At 35.6% G+C, this 22089-nt stretch overlaps 1 protein-coding gene across 6 annotated transcripts in view; it reads right to left on the reverse strand.

Moving 5' to 3' along the window:
* The window catches only part of STXBP4 (syntaxin binding protein 4), a 168453-nt gene that overhangs the window by 65409 nt on the left and 80955 nt on the right, over nucleotides 1–22089 (reverse strand). For all 6 annotated transcript variants that reach the window (XM_042966314.1, XM_042966313.1, XM_042966315.1 and 3 more), the window contains 4 exons: nucleotides 12938–13114; nucleotides 5707–5823; nucleotides 5141–5190; nucleotides 2955–3088 (listed from right to left, as the gene is read on the reverse strand). In XM_042966314.1, the coding sequence (XP_042822248.1) occupies nucleotides 2955–3088; nucleotides 5141–5190; nucleotides 5707–5823; nucleotides 12938–13114 (478 nt within the window). The remainder of the gene's footprint in view (nucleotides 1–2954; nucleotides 3089–5140; nucleotides 5191–5706; nucleotides 5824–12937; nucleotides 13115–22089) is intronic.

The following is a 22089-nucleotide window of genomic DNA, read 5'->3' on the forward strand; positions in this document are numbered from 1 at the left end:
AAACTAGATGTCAATCAAAGATTTAAGTTCAAAACAAGTAGTTATTTCAAATAAAGATTACACTAAAACATTATGATATTGACCATGTAAATACTGATGGAGATCGATCGATAGAGGCACCTTGTAGGGGTTCCAATACTGACTGAAAATGCCTATTTTGTCTACATGCTATTTCAGTGGAGGCAGTACAGTGGAACAGACCAAAATTTTGTTATAGTTAGCAAAAAAACAACTGAAAGATAAGATGCTGATTGAGACATTTAGCCATGGTTTCCTGTGATGATTACATTATAACTCAAAATTGAAAATAACATTATATGTTATACATTAAGGAAAGCTCTCATCTGTCATATTTTTCAAATGGATCCAAACTGAAAGATTTAGACGATAGTTACTTAATACTTAGCACAGAGAAAAAGTAGTTTTAAATTAGCTGCTTTAGATGATAATAATGTGGTATCAGCATTAGCAGCACCAGCAGTAGCAATGTCCATTAATGAACACCTTATACTACCAGGTGCTCCGTTAGCTACTTTACATGTATCTCATTTAATCCTCCAACCCTGCCAGTTTAGATATTATGAACTCCACCTTTTATATGGGGAAAGAGGACCAGAGGTTAATTAATTTGCCCAATGAAGTTGGATGGCTAATTGGGGTATTCCCTGGGGCACCTCCAAGGATCATCAGAAATTCTGCAGAACACTGTTTACATGGGTTCAAACTGTTCCTCGAGGATGCCTCTATGATTCACATAATTCTCCATTGCTACAGCTATCCCGATGAGAGCTGGATGGCCAGGTTTGCAAGGCTGTAAAAAGCACTCGTGCCCTCTGTGATCCTACATCTAGGTTCTTAAGTTGGGGTTTATAAACACTCTGAAGATGGATGCAAATGTATATAATTGCACATGTCTGGTAACAGGGCTTTCTCCAGATTTCAGTAGAGGCCACCATCTAAAAAAGGTTCAGAATTATCTTCTAGATATTCCATCAGAGACTGGGTTTAAGCTATAACACCCAAGAAATCTGATTCTCATTTCTGAGGAAATCCCATTGTATAACATCCTAGATTATACTTATGTTAAGAAGAAAGTAAACGCAATTACCCAAGAGAAAATTCTGAATTGTAACTTGAAATAACCAGACAGTCACGCCAAAGGAAATGAGGTAGAGGCTGCAGCTGAATTATCTACCTCATGGTAGTAATTTTCTGCTTTCCATTACATATAGAAAAGCGACTGCATAAAGAGAAAGAAAATGAGCTGAGTTTATCTGAATTATCAAACTGAAAAAGATAGGTCATAAAAATTATGAAAGTACTGGGAATACATGCCAATGTTAGCAATTATATCTCTAAATAAGTAAAAAAGACAACGCAGAAACTATTTGCTAGTTTAAACAGCAAATGAGGTACAATCTTACGACATAAAAAGTGCCGATGGACTTTTTCACTTCTCTTCCAAAGGAGTTCTGCTGAATTTCAAATATTTTCTTTGAATAATCATGTTTGACAAATGTAAAGGTTAACGTTAGCAAGGTAATTAAAATTAATGATGGCAGTGTCCACTGGGCTATGTGTGTGTATGCAGGTGTTTCCCTCCACTGGTCCCACCCTAACTTAAAAATATCTGATATTTTAAATTCTGAGTGTACACATAATACATTAGAAGTGATTATTTTCATCTATCCTGAAACCCACAGAATTTCTTCACATAGAGAGTTCTTATAGGGTTTTTGAAATATAATTTGACTTTTTTTAATGTAATAGGTTATACAAAATTAAGAAAAAAAACCTCACTGCACAAATTGTGCATGGTTTCCAATTCTCTTTCTATAACACAGTTTTGAAGTTAAAAGTTACCCCAAAGGGTCTTTGAATATCCTCTACAAAGCCAAACCATTTACTACACAGGACTTTACTCAAAACTTATTATTTGGATACTTTGTGAACAAAGAGTTTTTTCTGTGCCTCTCTACATTTATATTTATATATATTTGATATCTCGTCCCCAGCATAGGAAAGATTAAGAGTGGCAAACAGAGACAGTGGAATGCTAGAGGCCAGCATAGAGACAACCAGCAGACAGACTGACATCAAGAGAAGAGACAGAAGAACAAACAAATTAAAAGGGAGTCCAAATCCATGAAGAGGCAAAAGTGCTGGGAGACAGGAGGAGGGAAGGATGGAAATGACTGATCACTTAAGCTCTCCCCAAGGATCTCCCTGTCTGCTGGGACACTGGCATTACTAAGCCTGTTCCCCTGCATCTCTTTCTAGCCCAGTGCTGACTCTGGGGGTGTCCAGGGACAGATCATGCAGTTCTTTAAGAGAGGTATTCTCCTGGCCCTGGCTCAGGAGGAAATGCCTGAGCCAGCAGCTCTGATGAGTGGGGAACTGGTTCAGCTATTCCATAGCCCTTTAATTAATTACCCTGCTGAGTGCCCCAGGGTCTGTTCCCAGTCTTCCCTGCCTGTGATCCTGGACATTTTTTCACGGTTCTAGTTAACTTACTGTTTCAGCATTTTTGTCCTTGAACTTTATTGTGTTTTGGGGTCTTTTGCTCAGCTGGGCTGTACCTTCCATTTTATTCTATCTGTTGGGTATTATTCAAAAATCCCTAAATGTTGGTTCTAACCTTCCAGGTTTCCAGTGCTGTTGTGGATTTATTTTTCTATCTGTTCTTCCATTTCAAAGAGACTTTGGATGGAAGTAGAGGCAAAAACATGCCTTAATCAGCTATCTTCTGTTGGAGGCCATTTCAGGCACTTTAAATAAAGTAAATATTCTCCCCCTACAAGGAGTGTATCGAGATTTTTATCAATTAGCTCTCAGTTTTACTATAGGCAAACCAACGCATTTAACAAAATTAAACTGTCAAGCTTGAAATCTCCTTTTGTTTTGTTAAATGAATTACTGGGGGAAAAAAAAGTGAAAAAATGCAGAAAACTTACAATCCATGTCAAGTATGGCCCGAACAGATTTAACAAGTTCCTTAGATTCAAGTGCCAGTGTTGCTGCGATGTTACGTCCGTTCCTTCCCAGGGGTGTGAGGGAAGTCTGAGAAGCTAACAAAGCTCTTCTTTCACTGTGATGGCAATAATGCAAAGATGAGCTTATTACGCAATAAATAGTATCCATCTTGGCTGAATCTGAACTCTTATGTACAAAAATATTTGTATTTCTGGGAATATTGAATTCTTACAGTCATAAAATGAAGTAATCACAAAACATTTCTGTTTTCTATTCTTCGTTATGTAACAAAGACATATTTAAAGAATTAGACTGACCTGATAAGAAGGAGAAATAAATCATTTGTTGGGCTTATTTTGTGAGTGCTTATGTTATGCTAACATGATGTAGCCTTTTATTTAGTTTTGTAAAAATTCAAATGAAGCACTCAGACGTAAATTTATTAAGCAGACATTTACTGTTACTTCTTATAATATTAAATATAATTTCAATGTGTATGTGCTCCTGAAATTTCTCTTAAGCTCTTCCATTTGTTGTCCCTAAATCTGAACAGCATTTATAACACTTTTTGGAGATGCAAATGTCACCTGAAATGAACGCACTCTTTTATAATTTAAAATGCTAGGTTTTACTGCAAAAAACCATCACATTAAAACTTTTATTTGAAAAGGGACAATTTTAAACTGATAACAAAACTATTATTATTTATAGTCCATCTTCTTAAGCATGATGATATTCATTCACAAGCAGACACTAAAGCATCAATTCTCAAATTCAAATACAGAGCCTTTATTCTGTGTTGAATGATCAAGTCTTAAATTTATTATAGAAGACATAGATATTAGAAAGACTGAACCATACTGTACTAGAGTTTCAGTTTCTAAGACATGGTGAAAAGTTGCTTAATATTGTTTTTTAAAGTTACCTTTTTTTCCATGAACCAGTTTAAGTTTGAGGGCAAGCTCTGGCTTTTGAATAGTCATTTTTAATCTTCATTTTTAATACCAAAACTTCTGAATTAGTATTCAAGGTCACAATGAGACCTTGGAGGGTGGGGACGGGAAATACATCTAACCATACAAGGGAATCTGATTGCTGAGTATTTTAACATTGTTATTGAAAATAATTATTATGAAATTCATGTTATCTTCATTTTATCTTGCATCATAAGCAGCATGGAGAACAATGTCTGATCTTTAATTAGAATAAAGCATGACAATAAAGTGAGTTCAAAAGTATACTATTATCACGTAAAGTACAGAGTAATCAAATTACTATGGTGCACACCTGAGACTAATATAACATTGTAGGTCAACTATATTTCAATAATAATTTTTTTTAAGTGTACTACCATAGACATTCTTCTAAGGTTAAAAAAAAATGCTTTGTGGAACCCTAAAATAGAATAAGAATACAATGAATCATCATTTATTAAACTGTTGTTTTCATAGGGAAGGGCAGAGTTCTCCTGTCTGCAAGTATGCATTGCTAGAAGTAGAAGTACATTGCTAGTGGCAGCTTTTACAAGATGAGGGAAAAAAACTGCTCTGAAAATGTATAAACAGGAAACTTTCGTTTCTGTATCTCTCATTATGTATCACAATGACCAAAGGCTTGCAGTTTGAAATACATAAATTGTATTAGTATGTTTGTAGCTCTTAGTAAGAAACTTTGAATTGGAAACAATCTGTGAACAGTAACAAAATCAAGGTGTATTCTCCAAATATATATATTTTTTTATGTCTACTGAATGTTGAAAATGAAAGAAACCGATTGTATGAACATGTTTTATAAAATTGTTTGCCATAATAACTGATCTGCTGGCTTGAGACTGACCTTTAAAGTGATTTTTATTTATACACAGGATGCTTACAGAACTTCAAGGTAATCCCCTCTTTACAGAATTCCTGACAAAAACAATATAGGTGATTCCTACCTCAATAGAGTACTAGGTTACAGTGACTGACTAAATACCTCCAGGAATTTCTTTTACAGAAATGGGGTCAAAAACAACACGTCCTTGTATCTGTTTCCACAAGACATTAAGAACAGCATCAAATCGTTATGTAGCATCTTAAGGCTATTTAAGAGATTTCTAGTATTTTAGTCACAATTACCAAATGAAAAACGTAATCATACTCTACAGTAAACACTTAAATGTTCTTACCTTAAATTTGATAAAGGATAAGAATTATCAGAAAGTAATTCTTGAATAGTCTAGAGACAAATAAGATAGTAAAGGAGATATGTAAGTTTGATATTTTTAAAACATCTTTTCTTACTTAACTAATGTTTATAACCTCCCTCCTCCTTTCACTCCCAATTGATTAAAAGGTGTTTCTGTTATGTGGGGAAAAAAGAATCAATTACATTGACATGCAACACCACTCAGATGTGTAATAATAGCTATGGAAACATTTCTTTATAGGGTAAATATTTATCAAATAATATTTGTATAGTATTAACAGTTTTGAAAAAGAGTTCAAAAAACATAGTATATATTTGGGACCATGTTATCCTGTCTGGATTATTGCTCTGTTAGCAATAGAATCTATTTGTTAGCTGGTCTTTTCATTATTTATGCAATTTTAAAATTGGCTGCTGGTTAGCATTGCTGTTTTGAGCCCAGAGAATGTCTCACTAGCCACCAAACACCATGACATTTATCTGAGTGTCAGTCATATATAGATTTATTAAAAATGGGCATAAGGTAATGTTAATGGGAAAATTTACCTCTACAAAATGAAGAAGCTTTTCAGTGGATGCCTCAAAAGTTTTTCGAGCCATTTCCGATTTTCGCAATTGGCAGTCGAGCACTGTGATTCTCTTTCTTAACTCCTGAACACTTTCCTGGATGGAGGTATCAAAAGGAGGGTCTTAAACATTTCTTTGATTTTATATCAGTGGCTCCTATGTTCAGTTTTTACTAACTAATATCCAACATTACCATATTATTTTCTCTTAGTGTACTTATCTTCTGATTTGGGGAGGCACTTAATTAACTGTATATGCATATTTAAAAGTTAGACTGTATAGGGATGCTGCAAATTTTACAAGATAAGCTGCATATGGCTTTATTGATTCTTATAGTAAAATACATTTGAATTGAGTTTATCATTGTTTTGTTTTTGTTTACAACACGGCTTACCAGCTGCTGACAGAAATCGCTACCAGTGTGGCATAACAAAAATTACTGAGAATACACATATATATTTAATGTAATATGATATAATGTAAAGATGAGCTGGCAGAGAAGTAAAGGAATCCTGTGAACAGTAAAAGAATCCCATTGACAGTAAAGGAATTTCATGAAGACAAACAACAATGCTGGGTGAACCTACTTATAAAAGAGAATGCTGAAGCATAATTTGCTCTGAGGGTATATCTTTGGGCACACATGGCAAACGAGAGAACTTTAATGGGTGAATTGGAAAGAAACAAACCTTACAGAAGTAAATCGATGGTTCTGATTTGGGTTCTGGAGAGTAGGTTAAAAAAAAAACCTTCATGGGTCCAAACTCATGAAGGTTTGAGGTCATAATTTACATTGCCTGTGTGTCTTGTAAATTTATAAGCTGAAATTTTGGTTTAAATAAGTTCCAGACTGGCAGAAGCAAACACAAAACTTCAGTGGAGGGATATTTTCTCAACTCAGATCTCAAAGAATTTCTACATATAATGTGTCAAAAGAACAAGACCTCAGGAAATAAGCTACCATGAATAAAAGTCAGCTGAAGGAAACAAATTATATAAAGGAAACAAACTATATAAAGACAGCAGATATTGGAGTAATCAGATATAGACTACAAAGTAGTGTTTAATGAGTTTTAAAAATTAGGGAGGAATTTAAGACATGATAAAGGGAAAATAAACTATAAAAATAGATCCAGATGGCATAAAAAATCAATCTTAAAAATAAAAATATAATCAAAATGAAATCAGAAACTCATTTTATGGGTTTAATATCCAATTAGATATAGCTGAAAAGAGAATGGATAAACTGGAAGGCAGAGGTAAAGAAGGTTTTCATAATGCAGCAGAAAAATAAAATGGGAGGATATAAAAAAAGGAGAAGAGGTAAGGAGAAAATAACTAGATGAAGACATAGTATATACTCAATCTGAATTACACAGGAGGGTTCAGAAAGAATGAAAGAGACATAGCTCAGGATAACAATTTGGAGTTTTTCAGATATAACAAAAGACAATGTTTCTCAGATCAGGAAACTCAGTGAATCTCAAGCACTATAAATAAAAATAAGTCAACACATGACTCATCACAAACTGCTGAACACAGATGATAAAGAGATCTTAAAATCATCAGGAAAGTAACAATGGATTGCAAACAAATAACAGATTGGCTGCTGATATCACAATCATGGAATAAAGACAATGAAAGAAATTAAGTGCAAACTTACTTTCAATGTAGCAGACATTATTTCAAGAGCAAGAGTTCAATAATGATGTTTTCAGTCAAACGAAAATGAAGAGAATGTGTTACCAACAGATCCTCATTAAACACGTTTCTAAAAGCTGTACTTCAGGAAGGAAATAATTTTAGCAAGAAGGCCTGAGATGCAAAAAAGAATGCTGGACATAGAAAATGGAAAAGAAGGCATCTATTTAAACAAAAGTTGACTCCACAAAATAAATTGTGATAGTGTCTAACTTATGGTGTTAAAAGTCAAGAAAGAACTAAAATACTGACAAAAATAGAAATTAAGTAGGAAGGAATGATTGGATTTAGGTTTTAAAGTACTATAATATTTAGAAGCAGGGGAAAATTAGTGATTAGTTTTATAATTTGAGTGAAAATAGAATGTTAAAATTTCTAAGATAATCATTAAAAATTAGAAACAGAGTACATACCTTCTATAAACCAGCAGAAGGAAATACATGGAATGGGAATTGGGGAACACAGGAGAAATCTGAACCAATTAAAAAAAAAAAAAAAAAAACAGACAAGGAGTACCTGGGTGGCTCAGTTGGTTAAGCATCTGACCCTTGATTTTGGCTCAGGTCATGATCTCACAGTTCCTGGGATCAAGCCCCAGATAAAGCCCATGTCGGGCTCTGCACTGACAGCGTGGAGCCTGATTGGGATTCTTTCTCCCTCTCTCTCTGCCCCTCCCGGCTCACACTCTCTTTCTCACAAAATATAAACAAAAAATAAACATTAAAAAACAAACAAACAGGCAAGACATGACACATTGAAAGAAAAAAAAAACACAACCAAAAACTAAAGCACAAATAAAATGCATAAAGAGGGTAGAAATGAAGCCAACGGCATTAACAAATAAAACAGGGTAAATGGAAAGATCTTTCCAATTAAAGGTCAAAAATTAGTAAGATGAGGAAACAATTCAGCTATATGTTGTTTACCACATACACAATTAAAATGTGAGGACAATGCAAAGTTAAAAGTGAAAGGAAGGAAAACAGATACACCATAAATACCAAAAGAAAACTGTTGTAACTATTCTAGTATTAATCAAAAATAAAATTAGGGGGAATATAAGATTGGTAAATTGAAGAGTCACAACATTCCATAAAGGATGATAATGTAATTCCAAGCCTATATATGGCTAAAAACATTACTTTTTTAAAAAGGGGAGATTTTTTTCTTCTTCTTATTTTTTTAACGTTTATTTATTTTTGAGAGAGACAGAATGCGCGTGCGTGAGAGAGCACCAGTAGGGGAGGGGCAGAGGAGCGGGAGACACAGACTACAAAGCAGAAGCAGACTCCAGGCTCCAAGCCTTCAGCACAGAGCCCGACATGGGGCTTGAACCCATGAGCTGTGAGATCATGACCTGAGCCGAAGTTAGATGCTTAACTCACTGAGCCACCCAGGCGCCCCAAAAAACAAGGAAGATTTTAATGCATTTCTCTGACAAAGAAATTAAGATGACTAGAGAAAAGCTGGACTTTACAATTAATGAATCTGATCTAGTGGAATATATAAAACGATACATCAAAAAACCATGAGGAATTCTTTTGAAGCTCACTTTGACCATGTGTGAACACTGGCTATACAGTATAAGCCACAAAGCAACCACCAACATATTTTGGAATCAATTATACTATAGATTAGATTCTCTGGCCACAATGCAATTATCCAGTCTTTTGCTTCAGTGGTGTTTATAAATAAAGACTCAATCATAAACATGTAAATTCTTCCCGAATTCATCTATATATTTAACTTATTTTCAGTAAAAATTCCAGTAGTTTTTTTTTTCTTTTGGTTGAATTTATAAAATACACATAAAAGGACAAAGGGTCACGTAGCCAACATACTTTTAAAGAAAAAGAACTAGGCAGGATGGTCATATATCAAGATTCCCTATAAAAGATAGAGTAACCAAAACAGTATGTTATTTGTGCAAGAATGTACAAATAGACCAGTGAAGGAGAATAGCGGGCCCTCAGAAAGATAAATGCACACGAAATCTTGATATATGACAGACCTGATTTTGTAGATCAATTAGGAAAGAAGAGGCTTTTGAATAAATGGGGCTGGGATAGTTGGTCGTTCATTTAGTATAAAGAAAGAATAAAATGGATCTCCAGCCCCATACAATGCTACGAAACCAATGACAGAAAGATCAAAACTTAGAGGCAGATATAAAGAATATCTTTGGGAATAGAAGAACTTGTAAAAGGGCACATAAGGGAAAAGACTGATAAGTTTGACTACATGAAAGTCAGTGTGTCTTTTGCCACTGGGTGAAAAGTAAGCCAAGAATCTGAGAGAAAAGATTTTTAATAACATATAATTTAATATAGGTTTAATAACTTGAACACGTGAACAATCACTACATATTAATGTGCAAAGAACAACCTAATGGGAAAAACAATTGTAAGTTATGAAAAGGCATTTCATAAAACATAAATGCCTAACAAGTACATAAATATATGCTCAACTGGCTATCTGGGCCAGGGCAAAAAGCCCTGGTTTATAGCATTTGGGGGTATAAATAATTCCACCACAGCTGATATGAAGCTACCAAACAACCTGATATCACTGAATATGCAGTTGAGAAGATATGCATACAATCACCTATTTTGAGCCGGTGCTAACTGGTCCCAACACACCCGTGGCTCAAAGTCATTAGTAATCAGGGAAATCCAAATTAAACCATAATGAGATTTACTTATTACACCTACCAGATTGATATAAATTAAAAGTAAATGAAAACAACGTGTCAGCAAGGATGTGCGGTAAATAGTATCTCTCATTCACTACTGGTGGGAGTAAAAATTGGCTCAAAAGCTTTCAAACACAATTAGGCATGACCTAGTAAAGTTGATCAATCATCATTCAACCTAGCAATTCCACTCTAAGATATGAACCCAAGAGAAACTGTTATACATGTGGAGCAGGATATATACAAAAGTGTTATCAACATTGTTCATAATAAAGAAAACAGAAACAATTGGACTGTTCATCAAATACAGAATGGACAAATATACTGTAGTATATCCATTCAAGGGAGTACAAAAAAAAAACAATGAAAATACATGAACCAACTATAAATTTCAAATAGATGAATTTCAAAAATAAAAGTTTGAGTGAAAAAAGCAAGAATAATACATGTAGGACAATTCTATTTATATAAAGTTGATAAACAGGCAGGACTCAACAACATTTACCAGTAAGAGATATAAACATATGTGGTAAAATGATCAAGAAAATGGTTAATACTAAATCCAGGAAAGTGGTAACTTCTGAGGGCAAGGGAGAAGATTGTAACTAGGGAGGGTCACTGGATCTTCAAAGGTTTTGGTAATGTTTTATTTCCTAAGCTGGGGGTAAACAGAAAAAATAAAAAATAAAAAAGGTAAGTAAGTATAGAGATAATAAAAGGGAAAACTTGAGGCACCTGGGTGGCTCAGTCGGTTAAGTGTCCGACTTCAGCTCAGGTCATGATCTTGCAGTTTATAGTTCAAGCCCTGTGTTGGGCTCTGTGCTGACAGCTCAGAGCCTGGAGCCTGCTTCAGATTCTGTGTCTCCCTCTCTCTCTCTCTGCCCCTACCCTAATCATGCTGTGTCTCTCTCTCTCTCAAAAAAAAGTAAACATTAAAAAAATTTTTTTAATGTTTATTTTTTTTAACGTTTATTTATTTTTGAGACAGAGAGAGACAGAGCATGAACGGGGGAGGGCCAGAGACACAGAATCTGAAACAGGGTCCAGGTTCTGAGCTGTCAGCACAGAGCCCAATGCGGGGCTCAAACTCATGGACCACGAGATCATGACCTGAGCCGAAGTCAGATGCTTAACTGACTGAGCCACCCAGGTGCCCCTAAAAAAAATTTTTTTAAAGGAAAAACTTACAGTGAAAAAAACATAGTTACAAAATGAACCTGCGTCTTAAAAAAGAATATTTGAATCTACGTCCTGCAACATCTTGGTCAATGTCTCTTGAAGCAATCTTAAACAATTAAAAAGAAAAAACTTTCCTTCTCTTTCTCCACTGGTATTGAGTTTGGAAAATGTTGAGATGCTCTTGTCTAATATTTTTTCTTTGAAAAATAAACAAAAGATTATTTTTTTCAGAGACACGTTAACGGCCAACTTAGAATCCTGTTAGGAGGAATGGCAGGAGACCCCATTATGCTAAAAAAGAGAAAAACTGAATTAATTACATTGCCAGACAACTTAGGACCAAAATGTCTCTCAGCTAAGAGCTGGAACAGAGAATTGCAAATAATCTATGCTTAAAAAAGTTTTTTGAATCAATTCATGAGAACTCTGAATATTATATTACTTAGAATGTATTTTTAAAGACTGTTGATTATCCCTCCAAAAGTAAACAGAGTTTTATAAAACTGTACTTTTGACATTTTGATTAATTCCCCAAATATTTTCAGAATCATGTTAAAGTTACTCACATGAACTAAGCATGGATCTCTGATTTCAAAATGTAAACACTGGGTCAAAAATAATAAATATATGTAGTATTTCTAAGTATTGTTGCCTTTTCAAGTAATATAACTTTCCCTTAGCCTTGTGTATTATCAAAGTAGGAACATCAGCTCTTTCGGAATCGGTTTAAATGGGCAGATGTGAGAAATGTATTAGTGCCTCTCAAGAGCTAGCCAAAGAAAATTTCAGATTTTCTTCTGCATTTTGCTTTTCTAAAACTGGTTTCACTTCCACTTGGTATATTTAAGGTATTTAACAGTTTTATGTTTATATAGATAGACATAAATTATTCAAATTTGCTTTATGTTTTCTTGAAAGTTGACTGTATTAGAGATGTAAACACCTATCCTAAATGAACTTGTTGAAGTCATTAAATATGTATTTCAATTTACTTAATTTTCTACCTCAGTGAAGTAAAAATGTGTATGTCTACTATAGTTTTTGAAGACCTTTCAATGAATATAGTATGTATTATGTTAAAAAATCATATAAAAAAATTCCCATAAAAAAAGGATCACATTGCCTTATAAATAGCATTCAGCATTTTGCTATTGAAATTGGAGCCTATTAAATTCAAACTCAGTTTCTTCCTATTAATTATCTTGGCCCTGGGCAAAAATTATTTAACATTCACACTTCCTTGAGTGCTCTAATCAAAGAGCAAAACCCATCCCTAGACTCTCCTCCTCCCATCCCCACAAGGCAAATTAGTAAGTTTAGGAACAAATGGAGAAAACCAATGTAATCAATTAAATGTTAAATAGTTCTAGGACTTACTGCCTGAGCTGCACAATGTTGACCAATGACCCAAATAAATTTGGGTCACATGCTTTTTCATCCCCAAGCTATGTGGATAAAGGGAGGCTCACAACCTTCACCTTACCCCCCCATCCCATCACGACACATCATCCTATCATTGAATAATAGAAGACAAACACTGACCTAGTTTAGAAGTGCAGATGAAAAGAAAATGAAAACAGGATACATGACAACGGCAAGGAAACCATGGTAACTAAAAGAGAGGACGGTTTTGCTTACTTTATTTTGGTCCGAATAATCAGCAAGCTGAGCCTTTAGATCTGTGATCTCGGCCTCTAACAGATGGATCACTTCTTCATAGTCCATTTCCATTCCGTGTGCCTGTCGCTGTGCGGCTTCGGCAAGGTGAATCCGACTTCGCAGGGCTCTGGTTTCTTCAACAACAGCTTTGGCTTCCTGAAGATTGCAAAATTCATGCCATTGAAAAAAAGCCATGTTAAAAAAAAACATACAGTTTAAACAAAATATTTTCCTCCCTCTGGAAGTTATAATTCCCCAACTTAATAGATATACATGTGTTCCTCACATATCAATGTGAAAATGAGTCTCCACGTTATTTTATTATGGACAGTAAATGCCTGATCTTACTTTTCCTCTGTTGATCTCCTGGATAATTTTCAGTATAGGATTTCCAACTTCACACAGCTAGCATAACATTTTGGAAATAAGGGAACTAGAAGGGAATTGAAAATGGAGACTAGAATAAGAACTGGCTCAGAAGATAAAAAGAGTAGGCTTCCACAAAACTCAAGTAGGTGGTAGGGCTCATGTTCTAGAAAGGTGCTTACAGCTTCATCAGATACAGCTGAGAGATCTGTGGTGTAGCAGACTTCCCTGTGGTCCAAGCCCAGGATCCAAAGCTTATTCCTAGACAGCAGTCTAACTGCTATTTCTCCCTTTTGATTTAAGCCAAAAGGTGGAATTCAGTAGCAAAACATATAGCTATTTCTATAGGGTGCAATGCTCACATGACATTTATTAAACACATGTTATGTCCTAGAAGATTCATGTGTCTTTTCTCATTTAACCTCTAGAACAGAGAAAGGCATTATTAAAAACTATTTTATACATAATTAAACAGAGGCTCAGAGAGGTTACCCACTCTGTCCAAGGACACATAGTATTGCCAGAGTTTAAACCTGGGTCTGCTAAACTCCAACATTAATGCTCTTTCACCTTTTTACTCTACAACTAACTGACAAAACAAATGACAAAACAAACAAACAAACAAATAAAAACAAATTAAAAAAACCCCAAAATTAGCTACATTCTCTACCTTAGGAAGAGGATGGAGTGACCAAAACCATTTGCGCTCTCAAAATGTGCTTTGGTGCTGGGTCGACGACAGTCCCCCCAGGACACCTAATATAATTTCACATGGCAGTTATTATACTGTAAACGATTTCTTTTTCTTTACTTGATGCAGAAATATCTTTTCTCTGCAATGGAACTTTCTGCTCCAATTGCCATGGCTAATATTCAACTATGGCTATTTTAATTTTCTCAGAGCTATTATAGGATGCTTGCTTTTGTTTGAATCTAAATACGTTTGAAATGAAGGGAGAGTTAAGAATATGGACATATTTTTAAGGGTCAATTTTTCATTCATACATGCACTAACTGTTTCCTAAGTACTTATTATATGTCAGATTCTGTTTCAGGTACTGAGGACAGAGAACCTAACAAAACAGACAAAAAGTCCTCCCTCATGCACCCCCTCCCCCCCATTTACACTCTAGTTTGGAGAGATAGACAATAAATTAGGGATTAACAGTGAAGACCTTACTGAGAAGACATTTAATCAGAGAGCTGCAGGAAGCATGGAGCCATGAAGATTTCTCAAAGAGCTTTCTGGGAAAAGGAACCAGTTTGTGCAAAGGCCCTGAGGTGGAACTGTTCCTTGCATCTTTAGAGAACAGCAAAGAAGCCAGTGTGACAGAAGTAGAGAGTGGTAAGGGACAGGAAGAAGGGAGTAGTAGGACACAAGGAGTGAGGGCAGGGATGGTGTTGGGGTGGAGTGGCAGACCTTAAGAGGCTTTTGTAGGGCATCATAAAAACTTTGGCTTTACTCAGGGTGAGATGGGAAGTTATTGGGGAGTTTGGCGCAGAGAAACGATTACGATCTGACTTAACCTGTAAGTGCAATACTTTTGCAGATGGGTTAAGAGTAAATTGTAGGGAGTGGGCAAGGGTGGAGCAGGTGGAAGAAGGGGACAGGCATAAAGTAACTGTGGCTTGAACAAGGGTGACAGTGTTGGAGTTGCTGTAAAGTGGTGAGATACTAAATATAGTTTGAAAGTAGAGCTAACAGAAGGCTTCATCATCATTAACAGCATTTACTAGGCAGCTAGCACATCCAGACAATCATATTATGTGATAAAAAATACAAAGAGGATAAAAGGTACCTTCCCTTTTACGGCTCAGTTCAGAAAATTAGGTATAACTTAGATAAGCGGAGGAACAGGGTAGGGCATGTTAGACAAAAAGACCAATGTGAACGAAGGAAGAGAGACAAGAAGGAATGTGGTACATTTGAAAAATGGCACTAGATTACTTTTGACTGGAGTACATGCTTCCTGGGAGAACAATGGATAAAAAAGGTTGAGGAGATACAGGGAAAGAACAAGCAAGGCTCTGGTGGAAATGGCATGACAGGCAAAAGAGCTTGCATCAGGTAACTTTTTTTTTTTTAATGCTTATTTATTTTTGAGAGAGAGAGAGAGAGAGAGAGAGAGAAGCAGAAAGAGAGAGACACAGAATCCGAAGCAGGCTCCAGGCTGCGAGCTGTCAGCACAGGGCCCAATGTGGGGCTCGAACTCACAAACCATGAGATCATTACCTGGGCCAAAGTCGGACATCTGACTGACTGAGCCACCCAGGTGCCCCATATCAGGTAACTTTTAAGGCCTTTTGAATAGAAATTGATTTGAGAACAGAGTGTCTCAGAAAGCAGGGTTCAGGATGGAGAGATATGGCCAACCAACTGCCTATCACACCTCTGATTCAAAGAGCTCCATTTCAGGCACAGGAACAAAAGATTCAGCGGTAGGGAATACAGTCAACAGTATTGCAACAGCGTTGCATGGCGACAGAGGGTAATTAAAAGCACAGCATAACTATGGTTGTTGAATCACTACCTTGTACACCTGAAACTTATGTAACATTGCATGTCAACTATATTCAAATAAAAAAAAAACAAAACTTGGGGCGCCTGGGTGGCTCAGTCGGTTAAACATCCGACTTCAGCTCAGGTCATGATCTCACGGTCCGTGAGTTCAAGCCCCGCATCGGGCTCTGTGCTGACAGCTCAGAGCCTGGAGCCTGTTTCGGATTCTGTGTCTCCCTCTCTCTCTGACCCTCCCCCGTTCATGCTCTCTCTGTCTCAAAAATAAATAAATGTTAAAAAATAAAAATAAAAAAAACCCAAAACTTCATTTCTTTATTTTTAAAACTGTCTTATAATAAAAAAATACTGCTACAAAGAACTATCTGGGTAAATAAAAGAACATTTATGAAGCCACATCAATTGGTTCAGGCCAGGTGACCAAGTCACTGGTGTCACAGCTTCATCACCTTCACATCAGACTGCTTTTGTACATACAGGATGCAGATGGATATTGGCACTACTGTAAATGATTTACATGGACCAACTCAGCCAATCCACACACTGCTGCCTGAGGTATGTCTATTATTATACTCATTTAACAGGTGGAAAAAACTGAAGCACAGATACATTAAGTAACTTGCTCAGAAACACAAACCTAGGGGCGCATGGGTGGCTCACTCAGTTAAGCATCTGACTCTTGGTTTCAGCTCAGGTCATGATCTCATAGTTCATGGGATCGAGCCCTGCATGGAGGTTCTGCACTGACAGTGCAGAGAAACTCTCTCTCTCCCTCTCTCTCCCTCTCTGCTCCTCCTCCCTCTACCCCGCTCATGCTCCCTCTCTCTCTCTCTCAAAAAAAAAAAAAAAAAAAAAAAGTCACAAACAGGCTAGGATTTGAACCAAGGCTGTCTAGGCACAAAGCACAAAGGTCATGCTCTTGGCTACTATGCCATACTGTCTCTCCAAAAACAGAAAATGATTTAAAAAAAAATGACTTGTATTTGACAATATCGTCAGTGCCCAACCCCACATGAGCTTAGGATGTGACCATTACAATATACTGAAATACCTTCGAGGCTGCTACACTGCTCCCCCCTTTTCCATTCATTCAATCAAGCTAGAAAAAAATATAGTGCCACTGAAGAGAAAGAGGAGGGGCAGAGAATTCTCCATAGCTGCAATGAATAATAACTAATCTGATGATTTGTCTCCTTCACACTCACTTCATGCAGCTTTTATTCCTCTATAAAAACAGCACTTTTATTTTTGTTCAAAGAATGCTAGTTAATTAAATGAAGAATCTGGATGGAATTTATATAGTCATGATAGTTCACTGATGGTAATACAGTGTGAAATGCAGTTGGGTGGTAAAAGATGCAGAGGTTTAGATGCTGAATAAATTCATGCTATTTCTTTTGTAAATGTATAACTGTTGGGTTGGTAAATGTGACCCCTTAGCAAAGTTCTAGCCCAATTCCCACTGAATGGCTGTTTAAAAGATTAGTGCATTGAAACGATGACTTTTAGAGGAAGCAGTAAAAAAGAGACAGCAGCAGTGTGCTGTATTTAGCAATACAGGATCACATAAATCCATTTTTTCTTTTCTTCCCGGGTCATCTTCTAATAAATAACTGCAAAGCCTCCCATGTCCGTAACAATTGAGCCAGAATTTTCTGAGTACCTCACCATGAGCCTGAAATCCAATCAGGATAAATGCTGCAGCTAGTTCACTGATTTATTTTGTATTAGATAAGAGATTAATTCAGTTTAGAAAGTTAGAAAATAAAAGAGAAACCAAGATGTTATAGCAATCAGAAAAATCAACATAAGTATTATGCTTTTTAATACTAAGCAGTGTGAGCACATACACCAGAAGCACATATCCATATACAAGAAATCAAATCTCTGGTTTGGTTTTTTTTTTTTTTTTTTTTGGTGACACTGAGGAAATACCTTCAACTCATACTGTCCCATTGTAAAACGAGGATTTTCCACCTTACATTTTCACAATGAATCTTCAGGAAAGATCAGGCCAAATTCTCCTTTGACAAAAGAGACAAAGGGTACTATAAACTCACACAAAGGGCACCATAAGCTCAGACAAAAGACAATGTGCTATGTGCTTTTCCACCCCCACAAGGAACATGATGTAGAAGAAAAAACATGAGTGTTAGATGAGCTAAAGCTAGGTCAGAATCTTTGATGTGTAATCTTTCTTTTTTTCTGGCTATGTAATTCTCTAAGACTCAGTTTGTCCAGATGTATAATGGGAAATAACACCTACTTTATAACATCGAAACAATTCTCACAGGAGGGTTAAAGAAACGATTATAGTTCTTGGTACTGCTCTTTCCCATTCCTCTTTACTGCTTTTGAAAAATATACATAATCACCTATGTGATCAGAGGGCTAGACTAGACAATTTATTAAGGGCTTTCCTGAGGCAATCAATTAGTAATACCAGTTATTGAACTTTAGAGAAGTTGTTTGGGAACATTGTAGGCATGGGTCTTTTTAACGTTAGCAACAATTATGTAAAAGATTTTCTTCTCCAGTTACGACTCCCTAAAGTAGGAGCAAGCATTAACAACAGTTGCACATTTGTAATTAGGCTAGCACATCCATATCACTAACCTTCGAAATTCTGTAATTTTTAAGCTAATCAGTAAATCTTTCAAAATGTCAATGGGCGACAGGAGGAAAAAAAAGAGACTGCAAAGAGATATATGTCTTGGTGTAATGTAACTTACACTACTAAGCCTGAAAGAATACTTCTCTTATCAGCTTCCTACATTCACTCATTGGAGAACCCTTGTTGGTCTTTGTCCCACTACAGCTTGTGAAAAAAGATAAAAGGGTTACTGCAGGAAGAGGGCTGTTGAAGGAAAAGTGTTTAAAAAGCAAGTTACCTCTAGTTTCCTTTTCAGATTTTTAAAACATGTATACCATTTCTCTCCAGTGGATGATCTCAAAGTAATTTGCAGATATTCACAAATGAATATGCAACTCATTCCTTATTTAAGCATGGACGCACTTTGGAGAGGGGTAGTTAATTCACAGAACTTTCTATGTGCCTCTGATATGTGCTCTCTCCTTTCTCTTTCCTTACTCCTCTTTCATGCATACATCCAGCCTACCATCCACTTCATACCCAGCCAGTTATTAAATACTGTGAAGTCTTCGTTTATGATATATTTCCACCTATTCCTTAATCTGCATTCTTGCCTCCACGACTGATTCATGTTTCCATCACCTCATAGTTAGATACTATGAGAATCACATAAATGATCACCCTGCCCATTGTGTTCTTCACTATCTGCCCATTGTGTTCTTCACTATTGCATATTCTGCATACTTTTGAAGGATCAATTTTCCCAAAATACTGCTCACGTAACAAGACTGAGATAACCTTAGGTAGTATGATAAAATAGAACCTCAGTCTCCATACTTCAAGGCTCTCCACTGCTTGTTCCAAATCTCTATTTCCAGCTTTGGCACATTCAATTCTCTTACATGATTACCATATCCAAGTACATTACTTTCCAAATTTCCCAGACTAAACTCTCCCACCTCTAAGATGCTGTCCAGCACAATGTTCCTTCTGCTATGTATACACTTTTCCTCTTTTTCCTTCATTTGATTATCTATCATTTAAAATCTCCTTTAGATTATACCTTCTCTAATCTTCCCAGACCACTTCCGCTTACAATTTTCCCTCCTTTTATCTTTTATATCTGTTGTCTATAATTAATCACATACTACTTGGTATCTCCTATTGCTATCTTGAATTGTCATTAAAATATTAAGTATTTTACTGTCTGACTTCTAAAGCCAACGAGTCTTGATTGTTCAAATTAGAACACAAGCTGAGAGTAAAACCCTATCTAACATGAACAAGTGCTCCACTTAAACCATAAATATGAGATACAACTGAGTTGATGGTAAAAATGACAACTTTGTTTTTCATATATAGTAACTGCCTTAGAAAATCTTATTAGGTAAGAAGCTTTCATAGGAAAGTTCTTCATAAAAGGTTTCAATTTTATTGGACTATTAGAATGATATTTCATTTGAATAATTACAATAACAACCATAAACCATGCTATGAAAAACACTTAATGAAAAGCAAATCACTTCATTATATTCTCTTTATATACACATTTAAAAACCCTTTCATAGTATTTATCAAGTAAATAAGATATCAAAACTATATATCAATTATATCAAAACTGTGTGGAATTAGGAACAGTTACACTTCATTGTGTTTTACAAATTTATTCTTAGTTTTTCATCACATAGATTTAAAAATTATGCACACTAGTTTATCTTTCCCAAAAAGTAGTTTTTCATCACAAGCTAATATAATATATGCTCTCAAGGACTATATAATCTTGAAGGTCCATTCCAACTCCACCTGTATCCCTGCTTCTATGAATTATGTGCTGACACTTCTTTGGAAAGTGTGTAAAATGATAGACACTCATAAATCCAAGAAACAACGATTTTCTTCAGTTTGTAAGAAAAAACAAAATCCCCACTTTGCAAAGGAAGATTTGGTTAAGCTTTCTGGAAGAAAAGCAGGTCAATCAAATTATAATTAGCTCTAATTAACCCTCCCAAGAGCTGTCAGCTTCTCTACCTGCACCTGCCTCATTCTCCAAAAGGTGCAAAATTGAGCTCTGACTCTGAACATCAAAGAAAACCAAAGAAACAATTTTCAGTCTCTGTCTATAAACAGAAGTCCCTAATCAAAGACAGACACACAGGTACACCTATCTCATAAATTTTACCATGTAACTTGTTCACAATATAAATATTAATTTGTTAAAATCCAGTTAAATATATTTAACCCTAAACATGCATTTTCTAGTTTAGTGAAGGTTGATAGAAAGAAAAAAAAAAACAACTGTCTTCCCACTTCTCCAAGTCTGATTACAAATGTACTGAAGGAAACATCTACAGTATTGGGCATTTCCTTTCCTAATCAGAATGTCAACTCTGCTCACTGAAACCTGCTACAACACAAAAGCTATGTTTTGGCTATTTAAACATTTAGAATTTATCTGGAGTTTGAGGTTTAACAAAGAGCTGGCTTTGAAACAGAAATATGTAACTTCCAATTTAACTTTTAGAGTTTTAATTCAGTTGGGATCGTAATTTTATCAAATTTTTTTGTTTGTTTTGGAAGAACTTGACCGAGAATTCCAAGCTGTAATCTAGATAGAAGGTAATAATATTCCTAAATTCATTTGGAAGAAAAAGAAATCAGTGAGAACTGGTACCACAAATTTTGGGAAACAACAGTAACAACAGGAAAGAAAGAGGTAGGATGTGGTTCAAGGACATAGGCATATACCAAAATAGTTGGTACTGGCCAAAGAAGAGTTAGATAAAACATTCATTCACCCAATAAATATTTATTGACAAAGCAGCTGAAAGAGCAGATAGCCCCAAACAGACCCTAGAATATGTAACAGTTTAATCTATGGTAATGGAGACACCACAAAAGAGTGAGTAGTTGCAACAACAAATTATCTGGGAAGACAAAAGTATAAAGTGTAGTTCCTCATTTCATACCATAGACCAAACAAAATAATTTCATAGATAGGTTAAATAAAGACAAACACAGTGAGGTGGAAAACCAGGTTAATATGTATCTGATGTCTGGTAAGGAAGGGACTTTTAAGAAAATTATTTAAAAGGAGAAGGCACAAAGAAAAAGATCTGTCAACACAAAAACACCTGTATTAAAAAATCTTTGAAAAAATTAGGAAGAGAATTTGTAGATGGGGGAAATATTTACAACAGATTTGGTAGCAAGAGCGGGTAATAATTACAGTGTAAAGAGATCTTATAAAATGACGTGGGAAAAGAGGAAAAACAGTTATTAGGAATATAAGAGAAATGAAGAGCCAAAAGGGATGAGGGGTGGGGGATAAGACGAAGGGCATATGCTCAGGAGTGACAGAATGTCCCTAGCAATCGGATCAGGAAATGAGCTACCTTCAATATTAAAGAATTGTGATGGAATTCACAATTTCATCTGAAACTCATCACCACAGACAATCCTTGGTATCTAACATGGATGACAATGGATCAAAGTACAGTATTTTCAAATAGGGTGATTTATTTATATAGGGTTGGGTATGACTAGAGAAGTCTTGTTTTTAATTCTAAAACAGTTTGTGAATAAATCACTTAACACAATGTCAGGAGAGTCCCATATTGAAGTAAGAGTACTGAAAGTGTTTCTCACATAGTAAAC

The sequence above is a fragment of the Panthera tigris genome, chromosome E1, assembly GCF_018350195.1.
Source record: "Panthera tigris isolate Pti1 chromosome E1, P.tigris_Pti1_mat1.1, whole genome shotgun sequence".
NCBI classification, from domain to species: Eukaryota; Metazoa; Chordata; class Mammalia; order Carnivora; family Felidae; genus Panthera; species Panthera tigris.